The sequence below is a fragment of the Grammomys surdaster genome, unplaced genomic scaffold (genome assembly GCF_004785775.1).
Source record: "Grammomys surdaster isolate TR1022 unplaced genomic scaffold, NIH_TR_1.0 242, whole genome shotgun sequence".
Lineage (NCBI taxonomy): Eukaryota > Metazoa > Chordata > Mammalia > Rodentia > Muridae > Grammomys > Grammomys surdaster.
The window spans coordinates 6,193,371-6,214,182 of NW_021604687.1; the positions used below are offsets into that span (position 1 = coordinate 6,193,371).

Sequence of the window (20,812 nt, forward strand, 5' to 3'; positions counted from 1 at the left end):
CTTCTTCTTCTTCTTCTTCTTCTTCTTCTTCTTCTTCTTCTTCTTCTCTTTCCCCTTCCTTCCTCTCTTCCTTCTGTTTCCTTTCTTTCTGGTAGCTGGACATTTTAGTCATTGTGTGCATGAAGAGACCCGAGATCAACCTCAGGCATCATTCCTTAGGTTTCAGCTGCCTTGTTTTTTGAGAGTTACTCATTAGGCTAGAACTTGCTTGTTAGCTAAGGCCAGTGAGCCCTAGGAATCCTCCCAAACCACCCAGGTTCTTCTTTAAGTGTCTTCTATGGATGGAGCCCAGATCCCAGTGCTTTTTGGCAAGTGCTTTAGTGACTGAGCCCTTTCACCAGCCCTATTTTATTCATTGTTGTCCTTTTCAACCCAGATTTCATAGACTTGCTGTATATACACAAATATCTCAACAATGTCTTCTCCTGCCAGCTCCTACTTGGAATCCTGTGGGGCAGTGGACCATGAGAGGAAGCCTGGTAAGGTTGAGCTAAGGCTAGAAGCCCCGGAGACCCTGAAGGGACGGTAGGAGCTTCGCCTGCTCTTAGCACCAGGCCCCTGTCACGTAGCCGCACCCCCCACCCCTGGAGAGATTTGTGGCCATCAGTCACTTAGAGGCAACGCCCCAAGTCCTTCCACATGTAGATGAGGCATCCCTAACATCTCAGACCAAGCAGATAGGAAACACTTACTGTCAGACCCCAACCCACCCCAAAACTGTATCCAGAAGGAATAAAGGTGTGTGAGAATTACTCCCATCGCCTGAAAGTGTCTGTCATAAGAGCTGTAACATTGCCAAGGAAGAGAATGCTCTCCTGAAACTTTCACCACCATAAGCTCCCTTGCACTCCCCTCGCTGGCTAGCCAGCCTTCTGCCGGCTTAGCCCAGCTCAGCTCAGGTGGCCTCTCTGAGCAGTGTCAGTGGAGGTGATTTCCCCTCCCTGCTGTCGCCCTTTCTCCTTCTCTTGAACCCTCCCACCTGGCTGTGCCAGAGAAGTCCTCAGATAACCTCGGTGCACAGGCCTACAGAATCCTCTAACACATTTGTTAGTTTCCTTATTTGCTGCCCATTTCACTCATTCCCTTCTGACTTAGAATAGTATTTTATAACGCCCAGGCCTCTAGGTTCAATCCCAGGGAACCCTGTGGTGAAAAGAAAAACCCAATTTCCAATAGTTGTCTTCTGAACTCTGCATGTGAGCTGGGCCACCCACCATATGTACATGTGGACACACACATGAACAGGCATGTACGTATGTATCCTCCCAACCCCTAAATAAAACATAAAATGTAATGAAAAGCAACCGTGTCCCATTCTGGCCATACATTCCTCACAGACAGCAAGTGACAGCTAACTAACTTCCTGTTCAAATGTATCAATTATCCCTAGTCCCATATTCCCAATGACTCCATTCCTAATGGCTGCTTTCAATCTTTGTAGTATGCCTGGGCCTGACTTTGAATAAACAAATATATGAATTAGTAACTAGTTTAAATACTCTCTTGACACTGGCCACTGACAACAAAATAAAACTTTAAATTGGCATGGTGGTGCATGCTTTAAAACCCAGCCCTGGGAAGATAAAGGCAGGTGGATCTCTGATTTCAAGGCCAGCCTGCTCTACAGAATGAGTTCCCGGATCGCAAGGGATACACAGAGAAACCTGGAATCCTGTGTTTTAAAAACTGAAAAAACGAAACATCAAACCAAAACAAAAACCCCAGACAAACAAAACAACAACAACACAAAGAAATAACAGCAGCAATAATGAACTAAAAGATCATGCCTACAGATGGCTGGTAGCTGACTCAGCAGAAGATTCTACCAGCGGACGGTTCTACTGAAGCCCACAGTCACCTGGGGACTATCTCTTGAGGATCTGTTTAAGTTCTGTTTGGCCAACAGTAGAGTTTACCTTCCCAGACAAGCAGTGCCGCAGGCCAAGCATTGAGAAGAAATCACGGCCCTGCCCTTCCTTCCCTAAAGCAGTGTCTCCCATCCTAGGACAAGACACCTGATGGACTGGCTTCGTGGGGTTATCTGGGCTCACGGTGTGAACACATATGTCTATCATGGTGGGGAAGAACTTGTCCAGGCTGGTCACTCTGCATCCATCCTCAGAGAGCAGAGACAGATGAACTATTGCTCAGCACACTGTTTTCTGTGCTGTCCAGGGCACCAGTCCATGGAATGGTACTGTCCTCTGGTAGTAAGGGTCTTCCTACCTCAATGAATCCAATCTAGACACTCCCCACAGACACACCTATGAGATTTTAGATCCTGCCAAGTTCACAACTAAATCATAAGGACACAGAACAGCGTTAGAATACAGCAGTTCACATGGTAAAAGTAACTTCTGATCTCATGGCTCTCCGTTCTTCTGTTTGGGTACAGTTATTTAATTTTCCTTTGATAAACACAGTGGAGAGACAGAGTACTCTGTGGTCATATTAGAAGGGAACCGAGCCATCTTTTTGTCGGGATGGCTCCTGAAGTAGTTTTACATCCATATCGGGATTTATTTTATTTTATTATTTTTGTTTTTTGTTTTTTTTCGAGACAGGGTTTCTCTGTATAGCCCTGGCTGTCCTGGAACTCACTCTGTAGACCAGGCTGGCCAAGTGCTGGGATTAAAGGCGTGCGCCACCAACGCCCGGCCCATATCGGGATTTAAAGGATTACATTTGTGTGGTTTGTTGGGTGGGCTCTTACATCTAACTCACATTTCGGGAGCATTTTACAGATATTAACTCAATCCTTACACTGCCATTATCTCTTACTTTTAATGAGAAAACAAAGACACAGAGAACTTACACTGCTTCCCAAGTTCACAAAAGCACTGAGTTCTATGCTCCAAAGCCATTGCTTCCCGGCTCACACAGACTCAGTTTCCAGTCTTGAGGCACTTGGTAACATATCTCTACTGTTGTCAGTTCTAGCGGACATGTGTGGGAGAAGCCCCAGTGCTCATCTTTTGCTTTGGTTGCTGAGTTCTGTGGCTGCCACAGACCAGGGAGAGGACTGGTTCACAGATCCCCACGCAGCTGTACTTCACACCCAGCCCTTAGATGGCTCCCATAACCAGCTTCAGAGTTTTGTGGCTTCGCAATCCTGGTTGGCATCCAATGGACCTTGACCGCCTGAGGGAGTTTTAGCTTACTCATTTTCTAATACCCATCCTGGCATCCCTCCATACTGCCAAGGTGTGCTACTCCAAACACTGAGAGACCTTGACTTCTGCTCTTAAGAATGACCACTTAAGGAATTCTGTTTCTCAACCTCACCTCTAAGACTGAACCTCTTTTTTTTTTTTTTTTTTTTTTTTGAGACAGGGTTTCTTTGTATAGCCCTGACTATCTTGGAACTTGTTTTGTAAACCAGGCTGGCCTCGAACTCAGAGATCCACCTGCTTCCCATATGTTGGGACTAAAGGTGTGTGGTGTCACCACCCGGTTTAAGACTACTTCTTTAGATATAAGATGCCAGCTGGAATCCTGGTCAGCATCACTAAGCCTGTTGGATTCTCTGCTATGAAAACAACCATTTCTCTACTACAGAGTTCTCATGCATTGACATGATGGAGGTGTAAGCAGATTTCCATCCCTTTCCTCTATGTGGACCATCTATCCACTGAGTCAATGGGTTACGCTTTTTGGTTCGCCTGCTCAGAATTTTAATTGCTAAGGATATTAAGAATTAGATGGGCTGGAGAGATGGCTCAGAGGTTAAGAGCACTGGCTGTTCTTCCAGAAGTCCTGAGTTCAATTCCCAGCAACCACATGGTGGCTCACAACCATCTGTAATGGGATCTGATGCTCTCTTCTGGTGTGTCTGAAGAGAACAACTGTGTATTCACATACATAAAATAAATATACAAATTTAAAAAAAAAAAAAAAAAAAGAATTAGATGGCAGTGGTGGCATACGCCTTTAATCCCAGTACTTGGGAGGCAGAGGCAGGTGGATTTCTGAGTTCGAGGCCAGCCTGGTCTACAGAGTGAGTTCTAGGACAGCCAGGGATACACAGAGAAACCCTGTCTCGAAAAACCAAAACTAAAAAAAAAAAAGAAAAAAAAAAGAATTAGTCTGCTATCATCTCAGTATCAGTTAAGCTATGTAACAAAGTATCTCAGAGAGGAATGGTATAAAATGTAACACTTTGCATATGCCCTCCTGGTGACTCAGCAGAGGTTGACTGGGTGGGCTTTAGCTTCTGGGCTTAGCTGAGGTCTGGAGTTTCCAAGAGCAGCTGCCACGTGGAACTTGTTTTCACACTGAACAACACAAGCCACATGGGGATCTGTGACCAGCCTATTGATGTGGTTCAGTTGCTAGAATGTTTGCCTAGCATGCACAAAATCTTTGATTCAACCCCCAACCCGCAACCCAAGGCACGGTGGAATATACCTTATAATCCCTGAACCTCCAGCAGGAAGATCAGAGGTTCAAGTTCATTCTTACCTACATAGTGAGTCTGAGGCCAGTTATCTGAGGCAGCTGGTCCTATGGTGACTGGGCTTAAATCTACTGCTTTCTTCAATTTGTCTCTTGACAAACTTTTTGAAGGAAATTTTTAGTTTTGTTCCCGATTTTTTTTTATAAGTTGACTTCTGTTTACTGTTCTGTTCATATAGCCATAGTCTCTTGAAACCAATGAATGTCTCAAACAAACAAAAAGATAGAAAAGGGGCTGGAGAGATGGCTTAGCAGTTAAAATCACTGGCTGCTCTTCCAAAAGATTAGGATTCAGTTCCCAGCACCCATTTGACAGCTCACTACTCAGTGTAATTCCAGTTCCAGGGGATCCAATGGCTTTTTCCGGCCTTTGCAGACACAAACACAAATGAAAAAAAAATGCCCAGTACATCCGATGGGAAAATTGATAATGATAATTAATGTTAATGTTAAGCACATTAACAATGTAACAGCTTTTCAAACATCCTTAGTTTTCTTTTAAAAAGAGACTGACTTTTGTCAACTTTTGTTGCATGATGAAGCAACCAGGACAGATATCTGTCTATATCAACTGTTTAGCTCACAATTTCCAAAGAAAATGAGATCTAGACAAGAGACAGGCAACAGAACCACTGGATAGATCGATGAAGGAACCTAATTGTTTAGACTTGTGGCCTAAGGCCTTTTCTTCTGTGTCTTCTAGACAAGGAATCGGAAGGATATTTTTTAGATATCTGTGGATTTCTGCCCCTACTTCATCTATTTTTTTCAAAGTCAAGGGTTTCATGAAGCCCAGGCTTGCCTTAAATGTTAGTCAAGGATGTCCTTGAACTTCTGATCCTCCTACTTCCACCTCCTGGGTGCTGTAATTACAGTTGTGGAGCTGAGGCCACATGTAGTACTGAGGGTTGAACCCAGAACTTTGAGCACGCTTCATAAACACTATACCAATTGAGACGCATTCCCAACCCCACACAGTATGTTTCAGTGAAGATCTTAACATATGATTATCGTTTTTGAACGTTCAAGTGAATTTCCTTAGAAAAGTATCTGCAGAATCAGAGTTTATGGCCTGGATGAGTTAGAACAGAGGGTCATTAACTCTGTGCATTAGACTCACACAAAGAGCCTGTGAAAATGCAGAAGGCTGGCCCAACCCACCGGTTCTGTATCAGCAGTGCCTGTGGCCCACAGGTTTACATTTCTACCAAGTTTCCAGGCAATGTTGGTGTTACTGAAACACCAGGAAACAGAATGGCTACAGCAAACATACCATGCACAGACAAATCATATCCACAAGATTTATGTTAGAACCACATTCTTACTATGAGGGGCTGGTGAAACGGCTCAGTGGGTGAAGGCCTTTGCCACCAAGCCTGATGACCTCAGGTAGATCCCTGAGATCCACGCGGCAGACAGAACCGAGTCCTTCAGAGTTGTCCTCGGACCACAGCATGCAAACTGTGGCGTGGAGGCACCCCACAGAAACGGATGCAAAATGTTCTTGAAGATGAACGGAGATAAGTGTGTGTGTGGAGGGGAGCATGCACTGCCACAGCATGTGTATGGTCAGTGCTCTCTCTTCTCTGGGGGGCCTCAGGTGATGGGGCTTGGTGGCAGGCACCTCTGCTCACCTCTACTCACCTCTACTCACCACTGCTCACCTCTGCTCACCACTGCTCACCTCTGCTCACCACTGCTCACCTCTGCTCACCACTGCTCACCACTGCTCACCTCTGCTCACCTCTGCTCACCACTGCTCACCTCTGCTCACCACTGCTCACCTCTGCTCACCACTGCTCACCTCTACTCACCTCTGCTCACCACTGCTCACCTCTGCTCACCTCTGCTCACCTCTGCTCACCTCTATTCACCTCTGCTCACCACTGCTCACCTCCGCTCACCTCCGCTCACCTCTGCTCACCTCTGCTCACCTCCACTCACCTCTGCTCACCTCTATTCACCTCTGCTCACCACTGCTCACCTCTACTCACCTCTGCTCACCTCTATTCACCTCTGCTCACCACTGCTCACCTCTACTCACCTCTGCTCACCTCTATTCACCTCTGCTCACCACTATTCACCTCTGCTCTGTGTTATCTCTTATAACAACAAAATAGACACTTCTACAATATTTATTTATTTATTTATTTGGTTTTTCGAGACAGGGCTTCTCTGTGTAGTCCTGGCTGTCCTGGAACTCACTCTGTAGACCAGGCTGGCCTCGAACTCAGAAATCCGCCTGCCTCTGCCTCCCAAGTGCTGGGATTAAAGGCGTGTGCCACCACCACCCAGCTAGAATTTTTAAATAAGACTTTTACTTTTTTGTGTGCACAAATGTGCGTGTGCATGCATGCATATACACATTTGTGTGCAGTTACATGCTATGCCTGCAGGTGTCTGGAGTCCTCCATGTGTGCAGGTACATGCTGTACATGCAGAATTCAGGACTCCCCCTCTGTCCTTCATTTACCTACCTCTATTCCCTTGAGACAAGATCTCTTAGTGATTCAAGTTTGCTATGTTTCTGCCATGGGGCATCCAGTCAACTCCAGTGAGCATTCTGTTTCTATCCCCAGTCCCTCCAGACTGGGATTGCAGGAGGGTGCAGCCATGCCCAGATTTTTGCATGGATACCAGGAATCCAACTCAGATCCTTATTCTTGTGGGAATCCTTTTAAGCCATCAAACTATGTTTTCCAATTTGCATAACTCACATAAAGACAGTAAGTTCTATTAATGTGTGTTTGTGTATCCACACTTATACTTAAATTAATTGACAAACCTCAAGTCTTAGGGTGTACATTTTCCTATATTTAACCATTTTCAATGACCGTCTCTTGCCTTTACGTAGTGAATGAGGCTATTATAATATGTGCTGTGAAGTGTTTATCTATAAACTACAAGTAACTGAGTCTAGCCAGAACTTGGCATGGTATTGCTCACACCTAGAAACATGCAGAAGGTAAGAAAGAGAATCCACTGGCTACTCAGAACTGAAGTTCTTAGGCTAGACTTCCTCAATTTGATCCTGAGCTCTGCCACTCAATTATTCCACCTCACCGGGCTAACTTCTTAATAAATCTGTATGCTAACTTTCTTCTTTGTAAATGGGGAGTCTACGATTACAGCACCTACAGTATAAGACTTTGGTGAATGTATTAAATTTATTACATGAAACAAAATAAATGGAATAAGCATTAGAGGCGGGACTGGTGGTATGCATGCCTAGTGTGAACAAAGGGTAGTGTGAGTGCCTAGTGTGAACAAAGGGTAGTGTGAGTGCCTGCCTAGTGTGAACAAAGGGTGGTGTGAGTGCCTAGTGTGAACAAAGGGTAGTGTGAATCCCTAGCATGAACAAAGGGTAGTGTGAGTGCCTAGTGTGAACAAAGCCCTGTATTGAACCCCAGCCTGTCAGCATCATTCCCAGAGAGTGCCTTGGGGGTTAATATGGGCTACCTATTTTGATAAACAACCATCCAACCAAATATTAGCGCTCTCTCTCTCTCTCTCTCTCTCTCTCTCTCTCTCTCTCTCTCTCTGTGTGTGTGTGTGTGTGTGTGAGTGTATGTGTGTGTGTGTGGTGTGTTCATGTGTTCTCAAGCAGCTGCCAGTTACTAATAAACTAATCAGTTGCGGTCTTGTCTAGATCTGGATGTGTGGAGGCCAGCTCTTCATACTCCCTTGCTCTCGGGTTGGACATATCAGTAAGGCACCAAGTCTAAACAGGGTTATAAACCAGAGTGCCTTGTCAAGGAACTTACTACGAGTGGCTCATGTCTGGCTGGATGAATACAAGGTGAGTATGCCTCTGATTGGGGAGAGCAGGTTCTGGGCTGTTCTCAAGACTCTTCTACCTTTCACATACAAACTGCACTCGTGTGTGGAGCCTTTGGTCTCTCACCCACTCACCACTGGGCCCGATCTCAACTGCTTAATCTTAACCAGTTGTCTTTGTAATTAATTTTTTTAAGCTTTAGTTTTAGTAAAATTCAAGTTTCTCGGAAGTAAATCAGTCTGCAGAGACTTTCCCCCACAACTAGATCTATTTACGCACTGCAGAGTTCTTCTTCTCCACCACTGTCAAAGAAAGCATCCCCTCCTGCTGCAGCCTCAGGAGCTGATTACTGTAGGGTTTCCTGTCAAGCCACGATCAGTGTCCCGGGAAGCGGCTGGCACAGGTCTTGTGCCCACGTGTGAACTCCTTTTCTACCAACAGTCAAAGATTTCTCTGCAAGCTGTGCCCTTGATTATGTCTGTCTCAGTGGTGAAGCCCTTGCTGCACTCTCCAAGAGTGCATCTCTGTGCCATACTTAAAGAAATAAGGATGGACCTCCTTATACACAGACGCACAGTGGGTCTCTGACAGTGTGTCTTGGTCTCTTTCTTTCTTTCTTTCTTTCTTTCTTTCTTTCTTTCTTTCTTTCTTTCTTTCTTTTTTGGTTTTTCGAGACAGGGTTTCTCTGTGTAGTCCTGGCTGTCCTGGAGCTCACTCTGTAGACCAGGCTGACCTCGAATTCAGAAATCCACCTGCCTCTGCCTCCCAAGTGCTGGGATTAAAGGCATGCGCCACCACCACCCAGCTTATCTTACGTTTCTGTCCGGGTTTGCTTTCCCGTTGCTGCGATAAGACACTGACCAAATGCAACTCAGATGAAGAAAGTTATTTTGCTTATACTTCACATCCAGAGATGCCAAAGCAGGAACTCGAGCAGAGACTACAGAGGGAAACTGCTTACTATCTTGCTCTCCATGGCCTCTTAAACATGTTTTCCTATACAACTCAGTACCATATGCCCAGGGATGGTACCACCACAGTGGGCTGGACCATCCTATAACAGTTAGCAGTCAAGAAAATACTCCACATGCCAATCTGATGGAGGCAATTCCTGTCTGGAGTCCCTCTTCCCCGGTGGCTCTAGTTTGTGTCAAGGTGACAAAAACGAATCAGCAGTTGCTATAATCCCAATTTTTTAAATTATGAGAGTAAAAATGAGATTTATTTTATAATCATGGAGCTTTCAGAGAATTCCTGCTGAGGCAGAAGGATTGCACAAATTCAAGCTAGCCAAGGCAATGCAGTAAGACCCTTGTCTCAAAAGCCAAGGAGAATGAGATGGGTCAGAGGTTAAGAGCGTATACTGCTCTAATAGACAACCTGAGTTCAGTTCCCAACATTCACACCCAAGTAGTTCACAGCTATTTTTAAGTCCAGCCTCAGGAGATCGAACCCCACTTCTGGTTTCTGCAGGCACCTGCACTCAGGTTATATACCTCTACAAAGACACATACACATAAAACAAATGTCAGAGGCAGGTCTGTGTGAGTTCAAGGCCAGCCAAAGCTACAGAATAAGAACTTTGCCTTAAAAAAAAAAAAGTTTAAAAACAAGAAAAAGGAATATTATGGACACATGCAATATATTTAGGAGCTCTAGTTCTATACAGCACTGTAAACCCTCTATGTAACAAACAAAGTCTCTATGTATCAATGTCTGTCTATCTATCTATCTATCTATCTATCTATCTATCTATCTATCTGACAGAGTAGCTTACAGGCTGTGGTCCAGATAGTCCAACAATGGCTGTCTACCAATGGAAGATCCAAGAATCTACTAGTTGTTCAGTCCATGAAGCTGGGCGTCTCAGCTGGTATTCAGAATGTGCTGGGATCCTGAAGAAATAGGTTCTAATGGCAATGAAGGAATGTTCTTGCCAGAGAGAGAGAGAGAGAGACAGAGAGAGAGAGACAGAGAGAGAGAGAGACAGAGGGAAAGAGACAGAGAGAGAGGGAGAGAGAGAGACAGAGAGACAGAGAGAGAGAGAGACACAGAGAGAGACAGAGAGAGATCAGGCAAAGAGAGAATGTTTCAAGCTTCCTTCTTTTGTATTCTTTATGCAGGCTGCCAGCAGAAGGTATAGCTCAAATTAAAGGTGGATCTTCCCACCTCAAAAGACCTGGATTAAAATTGGGCCCCCTACTTAAAATAATGTATTTTAAAAAGTACCTCACAGGTAAACGCAGCCACTTGGGTTTTAGTTAACTTGTCTTAGAATATATCAACTCCTTTTTAATATCCTATGTCTTACCAAGCTATCCTAGAAGATCGAAGGTTTTAATCTCACAGAAAATTGCTATACCACAAGGGGAAAGGGCAATTTTATTCCAATAATGGAAATATCTCCGGATGTTTGCTATCACGACCTTGGTCACCAAAGATTTATTTTGTTTAGTAAAATGACTCTTTGTTTTCATTTAGGAAAACTTTTTTCTTCAAAGACCTTCTTTGTTATACGTATCCTGTGGAAATATTAGTGAGCGTGTTGAATTAAGGAAACGCCTGGGTTGCAAGTCATTCCAGTGGTATTTGGATAATATCTTTCCAGAGTTGGAGCCATTTCACACACAGAGGAAAGACATGAAATCATTTTTGTTAGCAAAGGGTGAAAATGCCCCCTAATTCTTCAACATATGGCACCACAGGACCAATTTGGAACATAATGCAATCATGTATAATGCAATGAAAAATACAGTCAGAGTGGTCGGTTTCTCGGGAGTGCCTTTCTCCGCTTCTGGTGACAATTCTTCCTTTGTTGCTCATCTACTACCGGAGTTCTGGGCACAAGGACCTCAGCAGTAGAGAAGTAAGCTGTCTCGCCGTTCAGATGCTGGTGTATGACTGACTCGGATAAAGTGTATCGGTTGTGATTAGTTGACCAATTCACTCGGCTGTGATGGTCCATGGGAACCTGCCCTCTGCTCGCAGAGCTTCCACCAGCCTGATGGGCTGACACAGTCGCCTCACGAAAGTGTTCACAGAGAGCCATGATTGGTGTACAGTGGCTGAGTTGGATCAAGCTCCTTTCTTGCAGCCAGGCTACCTCCTGGCTTGGCTGGGTTCCTAAGTATCTGATGTTCATATCACCTTGGGTGGGTTTCTCAGGTCCCATGTGTTTCAGGCAGGTTCCCCACGCGTGCTCCCATTGGCCTTTCTATCCCAAGCCGCTCTTTTTTGCTTCTATTTTCATATCTGTGCCTTCTGTCCTCTGGCCTGTGACCCACAGCTTTCCCAGTTCTTCTTCAGTTATGTCCTGTTTTTCTCTAACCAGCTGTCAGCTGTGCAGGGACTGGGATAGAAGCAGCTAGCCCCCTGCCTGCCATGCAGACTCCTCAACGCCTAGAGAACTTCTTTGGGGTTCGGAGAATGCTGTAGGGTTCACCCTAGTGAAGGTGAGTTTAAGAAGGTCAAAGAAGAGTAATTCACAAAATCTACAAAGAAAATTCTGGAAGAAGCACACTGAAAGGACAAAAAAGGAGGAGGCACCTGACAGGACAGCCAAGTATAGCAAACGCAATCTACCCGTTCCTCCATCACTGCAATGACGCTTCAGAGGGGTGCTATCAGAACTGAGCATCCAGAATGCTCACTGCTGTCCTGTAGTTTGTAAGCTTCACCCATTTGAGGATACTAGGTGAAATGGTTACTCTTCATTACCACTTTGACAGGATTTGGAATCATCTAGGAAACATTCCTGTTCTGGGCATGACTTTTTTGTTTTGTTTTGTCTTGTTTTCTGGTGGGTGTTATCTTCGGCGCGCAGCTTGGAACAGACAACACCAGAGCAAACAGTTCCAAAGGGGAGAGGGTTTATTCAGGGCAGAGGGCAAAGGTAGGGAGAGAAACAGGAGAAGATGGTGGAGAAAGAGGAGAGAGAGAGAGGAGAGAAGTGGAAGCTGGCCATGACCACATGGAGAGAGGGGGAAGGGAAGGGAGGAAGGGCGAGGAGAAGCTAGAGGCAAGAGAGTAAGAGAGTGAGAGAGAGAGGAGGAGGCAAGCAGCCCCTTTTATAGTGGGCACGCCTACCTGGCTGTTGCCAGGTAACTGTGGGGAGGAGCATACCTAGGTGTAGCCAGATAACTGTGGAGGTGGAGTTTAGACAGAATACTAACAGTGCTTTTTTGTTTGTTTGTTTGTTTGTTTGTTTGTTTTTGAGATAAGGTTAATCTGTGTAGCCTTGGCTGTCCTGGAACAAGCTCTGTAGAGCAGGCTGGCCCCAAACTCAGATATCCACTTGTGTCTGCTGTCCTTCTCAGTGCTGGGATAAAAGGTGTGTGCCACCACTGCCCCACTCTGGCCATGTCTCTGTGTTTTCCTGAGAGGTTTAGCTGAGTAGGGGAAACCTACCTGGAAAGTGGGTAGCCATAACACACGGAGCAGGGATCAAATAAAATAAAAAAAATAATAAAAAAAGCTGGGTGTAAGATAAGTACCAGACTCTCTCAGCCTCCTGAGGACGAACTGTCACAAGCTGCCTCAGACTTCTGCTTGCCATGGCTTACCCACCACAGTGGCGGCTGTACCCTCAAACTGTGACCACAATAAACCCTTAAGTAGTTTTTGTCAGGAACATTGTCACACATACAAGAAAAATAACAGGCACATGGTGGTGGTGTACAAATGCACTCTGTACTATTGTCCTTGCAAGAGAGGGCCATCCCCTCAATAACTGCTAGTTCCAGTTAAGATGAATTGCTGTGTGGACAAGAATGGAAACTATGAAAGATACTCTCTTTGGCATTGAGCAGTAACTGTTTGAGAGCAATGGCCGTGGAAGGGCACAGGTAAGGGTCATCAGGACCTCAGCCCTGTGGGGAGACCTAGGTAACCTCACATAGCATCCTACAGCCTAACAATACTAGTAAGGTATTTGGCAGGACCACGTATGGGTTAATTTTGTGGCACTGTCTAGATAAAGGGAAAAGATTTATTTTGGCTCATGGTGGTTTCTTGGCCATTGCATGTGGGCAGAACATCAGAATGACAGCACTACACGGGATAGGTTATTTACTTCATGATGGGCAGGAAGTTCAGAAGGAGACCTGGACCATTGGACCAGGTAAGACCCTCAAAGAGACATCCCCCGACCCTCTTTCCTCTAGATTGACTCCACCTCCTAAAAGTCTCCAGAATCTTTGGCAATTGCACCATCAGCGGGGACCAAGCTCCACATATAAGCCCATGTAGGATATTGCAAGTCACCATAGTCAATTAATGAAGGAGGGAAGTACCCTGGGTTAATGCTAGCTAGAACAATTTGTTGGTTCAGGAGATGCTGTTTTCTTAGAAATAAGGGATGCAGAATTTTCTGCTTACATATGTCCTGTTGTTCTACCAGATATCACAGTTTTTAAAAAAATTTTTTTTTTTTTTTTAAAAAGTCTTGGCTGAATAGCAGGCTGAGATGACAGGATTAATTTAGATATCCATCAATGTAATGCAGCATTACTGGACCAACTACCAAAACCTTACCATTCTGTTAGATCTGCTAAAGTCCCTCACATTCTTCCCATGGAAAAAGTCGTCCTTCCCTCATCTATGCGTCTCTCTGGAGTGAACTTCACTAAGACCCTGTGGGGACAGAGTTCCAACGCTGGGCGGGGAGGAGCCCGGGCCTCGTGACGCCAGGCCGCGGGCGGTGACGTCATCTCTGGAGGCGGGGCGTGCGTGCCGTGACGCGAGCGGTGGAGCGCGGCTCCGCAAGGCTGCGTGTCGTGGGCCGCGTCGCGCCCCGCGGCTCGTGCGGCTCGGTCCGGGCTGTGGCGGGAGCGAAGATGCCACAGCCCGTGCCCCGGAGCGCCGCCATCCCGGCCTGCGGGTGTCGCGGTGAGTAGCCGGCCCGCGGCGCTTGACCCCGCGCGGCCTACGTCGGCGCCTGAGCGTGGGCTGCGGCCTGACGGGACGCGGCTGCTGTAGCAGGCTCGGTGGCCTGTGAGGCCCGAGCAGCTTCCAGCTTCAACAGCAGTGATGGGCACTGTGCGGGGCCGAGCTCCCGGTGGCCGTAACCTCCAGCCGGTGTTGTGATTTACCAGGAAAAAAATTGTCATTTTTATTGCTGTTATTACAGTTAGTCTGTGCAGGTCAGGATTTAGACCGAGTCCTTACAGGAGGCTGGAAGACAGAAAGGATGCATGTTTCTTTTTTTTCTTTGCAATATGCTTGCTAAAGAAATTACCATGTATGGTTTCCGTTCACTCCAAACTGGTGCATTAAATATAAAAATAGACCACCTATCTGTTAGATCTTTCCCTTTGGCGAATATTAGCATGGTTACTATGGATTAGCTTCATTTTCCCATCAAAGAGTTGATCTAGTCCTTTTACTTTATGAGAGCCATCCATGGTCATGTTGGTTGGTTGCTTATCTTCAAACATAAAATGAGATCCTTGGAGACGCTTTCCAGTCGGTGCGCCCAACAAAATAGAGTTACCTCGAACTTACTACTTCTTTAATTTGAAATACTGCTTTAAGAAAAAAATAGGAAGTAAGCCTTTCTTAACCTCAGAGTGCGCCTGCCACAGAGTTCTGCAACTGAAATGTCAGCACACAGTCTTCTGTGTCTCATGTGATGGCCCTGCAGTTTTATCTCGGACATTTCTGTGCTGCTGCTTGCCAGTTTTTCTTCACAGTTTTATATTACTGTCTTTCTTAAAAAGTATACATAGCATGAAGTTTATTATGTTATTTTAATTGAATGGCATCAGGTACATTCACAATGTTGTCTTACAGTCAGCAGACATACATGTTTCCAAAACTGTCACTCAGGACAGACACTGTACACATAGGGCAGGGACCCTGCTCCGTCTGCTTCTGCAGTCTCTATGAATTTACCTGGTTTAGACACTTCATTTTAAGTGGCTCCATGGTCTTCCCTTTCATCTATCTCTATGTCTGTCTGAGTCTCTGTGATGGCTATTCTTGGTTGTCAGCTTGACAACATCTGGAATTAACTGAAACCCCAAAATGGCTGGGCACAGCTGTGAGAGATTTTTGCTTAATTAAATCATTTGAAGTGGGGAGAGCCGTTTCTAGTCTGTATCTTTGGGGTGGGAAGACCCACTTTTAACCTGGCACCTTCTGCTGGCAGCCTTTATGAAGGACATGGAATAAGGAAGCCCTCTCTGCCTGCTTGCTCTCACCCACACTACAAAATCTATTCCTTCATTGGCGTTAGAGCCTATTAGTTCAGTATTCCAGTGTATACTGAAGACCAGCTGAGACTTTGAGCTTTGTGGACTGAGCAACTACTAGATTCTTGGACTTTCCATCGGTAGACAGCCATTGTTGGACTAACTGGACTACTCTAATAAATCCCCCCACCCTGTCTATGTATGGAGAAATTCATTCTATAAGTTCTGTTACTCTAGAGAATCCTTGCAAATAGTCCCTCTGCTTTCATCCTGGTTGTATATGTAAGGTTTGAATTGCTAGCTGGTATTTGGAAAGGCTCTGTACTGACTGCTGAATCTGACAGCTACATCTAAACACTCATCTGGCTTGGTCCTCAGTAACCTTTGTGGCCTTTCCTATTGGCCATCTTCTGGATGTTCCTTGAAACCCTTCTGAGGTCTTTTCCTGGGTTCTTCAGTGTTCACAGTGTCCCAGGGTTCAGTATCCACTCCCAGCACTTGCTCTACCTTTGTTACTTAAGCCTGCTCTGCACCCAGGTTCAATTTCATCTGTGTTTCCCATGTGTCTTTTAAGTTTCTACGTGAAGCCTGGATTCTGATGTGAAGTCATCTCTCTATCTTGAATGTAACAGCTCACCCCTGACCCTTGTTCTGGGTCATCAAGACTTGAAAGTTTGGTGCTATAGCCTCTTCTTCCTTAGGTGATGCCCTTCATGCTGACCAGTATAGATAGTCGGTCTATGCTCTTCCTTTCCCTTTCACAGCCCAAGGTCAAGCCAAGATGACTTCTCCTTGTGATTGTTGTCACTGATCCTTGATTCTAAACATTTTCTCCCTCTATCCCAGACTGTTTTGTACACAGCTGTCAGGACTTCCTTCCTAAGCTAGGTAGTGGAATTGCTTAAAGACACTAGCTAGCGATTTTCATCCCACCTCCCAATAAGGTCTCACTTTGTAGCCCAGGCTGGCCTGAACTGTTGTCAGTCTTCCTGCCGAAGCTTCCCAAGTGCTGGGCTGTAAATGTGAACTACTATGTCCAGTTCATTATTTCTGTGTATTCCGACAAGTTTATTCCCAGTGGCAGAGCCCCAGCCTGTTTTCTTACAATTAAATTTCCTCTAGCCTTAAAGCCCTTAGAATTCATTGACCTGTAAGTCTTTCAGGTAAGGCTAGAAACATGGCTCAGTGGTTAAGAGGAAGTAGTGTTCTTGCAGAGAAACCCAGTCTAATTCCCAGTACCCATGTTGGTGACTTGAAACTGCCTGTGGGTCACATACCTTTGGACGCTGCAGAACCTGCCCACATGTGTGTGTGTGTGTATGTATGTATGTATGTATAATACACACAAAATAAAAATAAGTCTAAAATAAAAATGTTTGGGTAATCTGCTTCATTTTACCAAATCCCTGAACCTACTCATGATATTTTAAAAGGCTGTTGTGTTAGTCAGGGGTCTTCTGAGAAGGGGAGCCAGGAGAATGAGTCCCCGTATGCACACGTGTGCACACACAGTTACGTTCAAGAATTCTTAGGGCAATGCAGAAATCATTAGCAGTTCCTTACTGAGAAGATAGACGGGCCTTTTTAAATGCTTGCATTTTAGGAACTAAGTGTTCATGCAATTTTTTAAAATTAAGCGTTTTGTTTTATAGTAATTGTAGACTCACGTGCAATTATAAGACATATGAGAGGGGCTATATATGCTTTACTGTGTTCTCAGTGTTATTATGTAAAACTGTAGCATAACATTGTAGCTACAGTATTGGTGTTGATGTAGTTAAGACTGATCTGTGGCTACAGTATTGTTGCCACAGTGATTCCATACTCACTTTGCCTCTTTAAGAATTCTCCGATCCCTGTATCCCTAACCTCTGGCAATCACGAATCGTTCTTTCATCTGCACAGTTTCATCATATCAAGAGTGTTATATAAAGGGAATCATCAAGTATATAATCTTGAGGATTGTACTTGTTCATTCAGCTAGTCAGTTCAATCTCTTAGTTGGAAAAATGCCGTTTAGAGTTTTAGCATCACCAACTAGAAAGGGATAACTTGTTGAGGACTGACATGTGCCTTACAGGGAGGGATACACAGTATCTCTGGTCTTTGCCAACTGTAATGTGACAACCAAAAACTCTTCCCAGGTATTGCAAAAGTCCCTGGGAGTGCCACATTGCTTTTACAGATGCTGTGTGTTTTCTTAGCCCTTGGCTGGAGGATCCCTGGAACTTAGGAGACTGAGGTCATCACAGCACAGTCCTTTCTACTGCACTGTGCCCACTCTTCCACACACATCTGAGTATTCTGCTGTTCAAGTACACAGTTGTAAAGGTACATTGAAACCTGCATGACTTTCTGTGGAAAGATTAGTAGTGAGGAAGACATAGTTGATACAATCATAAGATGGACTAGAATCTGTGGACAGGAGTTAGCTAACGGCCAGATTGTATGTATGTTGTATACACCTACCCTCCGAGTCAAGGAGTTCAGCTGTGCTGAAATGGTCATTCCATCAGGACTTACTGACTATTACATCCTATCATACAGGGGTAGGGACGCTCAGGAGACTGTCACCTGAGTTTCAGGTTGCTACAAACTGTTGTCAGGGAGGGGACTCCATCTCTGCAGCAATGGGAGAGCTATTATCACACTTAGAAACCTCAGCTGTGCTCTGTAAGGAACCCTAGCGGACTCACCGGCTCCCAAGAGTGAGTGTTGGTGGACTCATGCTTTGGTTGTCTGGGACCTTAGGAGGAAGGGATAGATATTGCTTACGTCTCCCCCAGGAACTAATTTTAGCCATGGTATTCCTGACACAACCCCAAGAATCCAAAATCCATAAGAGCCCATCTTAATACAAGTAGTGGGTGTGATATTAAGAGAACAATTATTGGCTCATAATTTCTTTTTAAAAAGCATTTTATTATGAGAAGTTTAGACACGAAAAATTAACAGTTTGAAATGTTAATGGTTCATCTCCAGGCAGTCATTGTTTATCTTGTTGGTTAATTGAGTACTTTCAGATAGCCTATGATTTTAGCAGGATAAAAGTATCTTTACTTTGACGAGCCCCCCACCCCCAATTCTTAAACTATTATTTAGTTTTGGAGTAGCTTCAGATTTACAGAAATTGTGATAATATGAGGCATCCCTGTGTGCTGTCATAGTTGCAATGGAATGTGTGCTGCTCACAGGTGGCTGTGGACTCCCTCCTGCAGTTTGTCCCTCAGGCTGCAGCACCTTCTCACTGTGTCTGCCTGTCTGTGTGACTGAGGGCTGCTGTTGCTGAGCAGAAGAAAGAGCCATTACTCAGAGCTTTGCCTGCCCTGGTTCACTGACCTGCCTGGGGTCCTGAGCCTTGTGCTTTAAGGTGTTTTGCTGGCTTGTATCCCTGGTTTCCTGTTTGTTTGTTAATGTTTGCTTGCTTTGCTTTATTTTTGGTGTAAGTTTGTTTCTTTCTCTCAGCAGCGTTACTTAGTATGTTTCTTCTGCATCTGAGCTGTGTTAGTATTGTAGTATTTGTATCCTTTTTTTTTTTTTTTTTTTTTTTTTTTTGGTTTTTTGAGACAGGGTTCCTCTGTATAGCCCTGGCTGCCCTAGAACTCACTCTGTAGACCAGGCTGGCCTCGAACTCAGAAATCTGCCTGTCTCTGCCTCTCAAGTGCTGAGATTAAAGGTGTGCACCACCACTGCCTGGCAGGAATGTTGTTTTTAATAAGCTGAGTTGCCCAAGCTAGCTTTGTACTCGGTATTCTGTTGCTGTGATGGCTATTCCTGGTTGTCAACTATATTTGGAATGAACTACAATCCAGAAATGGAGGCCACACCTGTGATCTAGATCTTGAGGCTGGAAGACACAGGCTTCTTACATGCATCTTGACATGGAGATCTTGGGCCATATCGGCCATGAAAAGTTTAGGCTCAGGCAAGATAGTACAGGCCTTTAATCCCAGGAGACTGAGGCAAGCAGATCTCTGAGTTCAAAGTCAGCCTGGAACAAAGCAACTTCCAGATCCGGATGTGGTGATAACACACCTTTCATCTGGGCCACACCTTCTGCTGGAGGACACTGGAAGAAGGAATGCTCACTCTTTAACTGCTTGCACTTACTTGCCAGCACATCTGTGGGAACCCACTTCTTCAGGACTCCAGCTCATATAGAAGACTGGCTGAAACACCCAGCCTCCTGGGACTGAGCAACTACTAGATTGTTGGGCTGCCCATTGTTGGGTTAGTTGGACCATAAGTCATTACAATAAATTCCCTTAGTATATAGGGACATTTCATAAGTTCTGTGACTCTAGAGGACCCTGACTAAGACAGCTGTCTTAGACTTCTGAATGCTGGAACTATCAGCAAAGGCAGGGATTGAGGAGGCCTTTGAGAGAGTTTTGTTGAGGTGATGCTGAAGTATTTCACATTGAAGAAGAGAATTTTAATTTGAGGACACCTGAGCATGAAGCATTGGTGGGATGTATTAAGATTTATTATCATTAGTTTATTCTCTTTCTAAGACAGCTTGATCTTAGAAAGTTCTATAGCCTGGGTTGGTCTCAAACCTGCTGTGTAGCCAAAGATGATCATTAGCCTTTGATTTTCTTGTTTCCACCTCACAAGTGATAGAGAGATAGGTATGCACTAATATCTTTGATAGGAAATACTTTTAATATAGAAGCATGGGCCTTAAGGAAAACAGAGGGTGCTTCAGAAAAGACAGCACTCGTGTGGGTGTGGGCTTATTATGGGAGAACCCCATTTGAATGTCTTAGCCGTATCTGTGATTTGGGTGCCTTCTGAAGAAGAAACCCTGTGCAGCTCAGGCTGGCCTGTACTCATATGCAGTCCTTGTGTCTCATCCTCCTGACAGCATACCATTCCCCTTCTGGTTCTTTTCTTTTTCAGTCAATGAGATCATGGAGTGATACAGCAATTTCTGAGGTGTGCCTGTGTAACGGCCGTTTCTTTTGTAACGGCCGTCAGGTTCTCTTACTTTGTAAAGGCCGGCCGGTTCTGCTGCTCCGGTCGGCAGGTCAGGGTCTAGCAAGAGAGAAAGTGGGGACGGAGGAAGGGGAAAAAAGGGGCGAGAGACGCAAAAGATAGATACAAGCCAGAGTCCGGTGGAGTCTCTTCAAGTCTTCTTTATTCTCCTCTCTTCTTACTATATTCTCACTCCTTCAGTCTCCTCTACTCCTCTACTTCTTCCTACTACTTACTACCTCCTACTTTCTACCTCTACCTCTTCCTCCCTACTCCTCAATAGAAAGGAAATCCGGGTATTTATACCCTTTACCACGTGACTTGCCCTCGTGGACAATCTCAACTGAAGCCACTACGTCACGTGCCTTGTAGCCATGGATACCAGGAGCACCTGGCAGCTGGGGGCATTAAA

General features: G+C 45.0%; 2 protein-coding genes across 2 annotated transcripts in view; both read left to right on the forward strand.

The window, feature by feature from the left end:
• Positions 1-10,915, forward strand: part of Galntl5 (polypeptide N-acetylgalactosaminyltransferase like 5) — a 30,271-nt gene extending 19,356 nt beyond the window's left edge. Inside the window, exons 7-8 of the mRNA XM_028774763.1 lie at positions 8,105-8,254; positions 10,715-10,915. Coding sequence (XP_028630596.1) covers positions 8,105-8,254; positions 10,715-10,915 — 351 coding nt within the window. The remainder of the gene's footprint in view (positions 1-8,104; positions 8,255-10,714) is intronic.
• Positions 10,916-13,960: 3,045 nt separating this feature from the next.
• Galnt11 (polypeptide N-acetylgalactosaminyltransferase 11) overlaps positions 13,961-20,812 on the forward strand; it is a 32,548-nt gene continuing 25,696 nt past the window's right edge. Inside the window, exon 1 of the mRNA XM_028774695.1 lies at positions 13,961-14,119. The gene's annotated coding sequence lies outside the window, so the exon portion shown is untranslated. The remainder of the gene's footprint in view (positions 14,120-20,812) is intronic.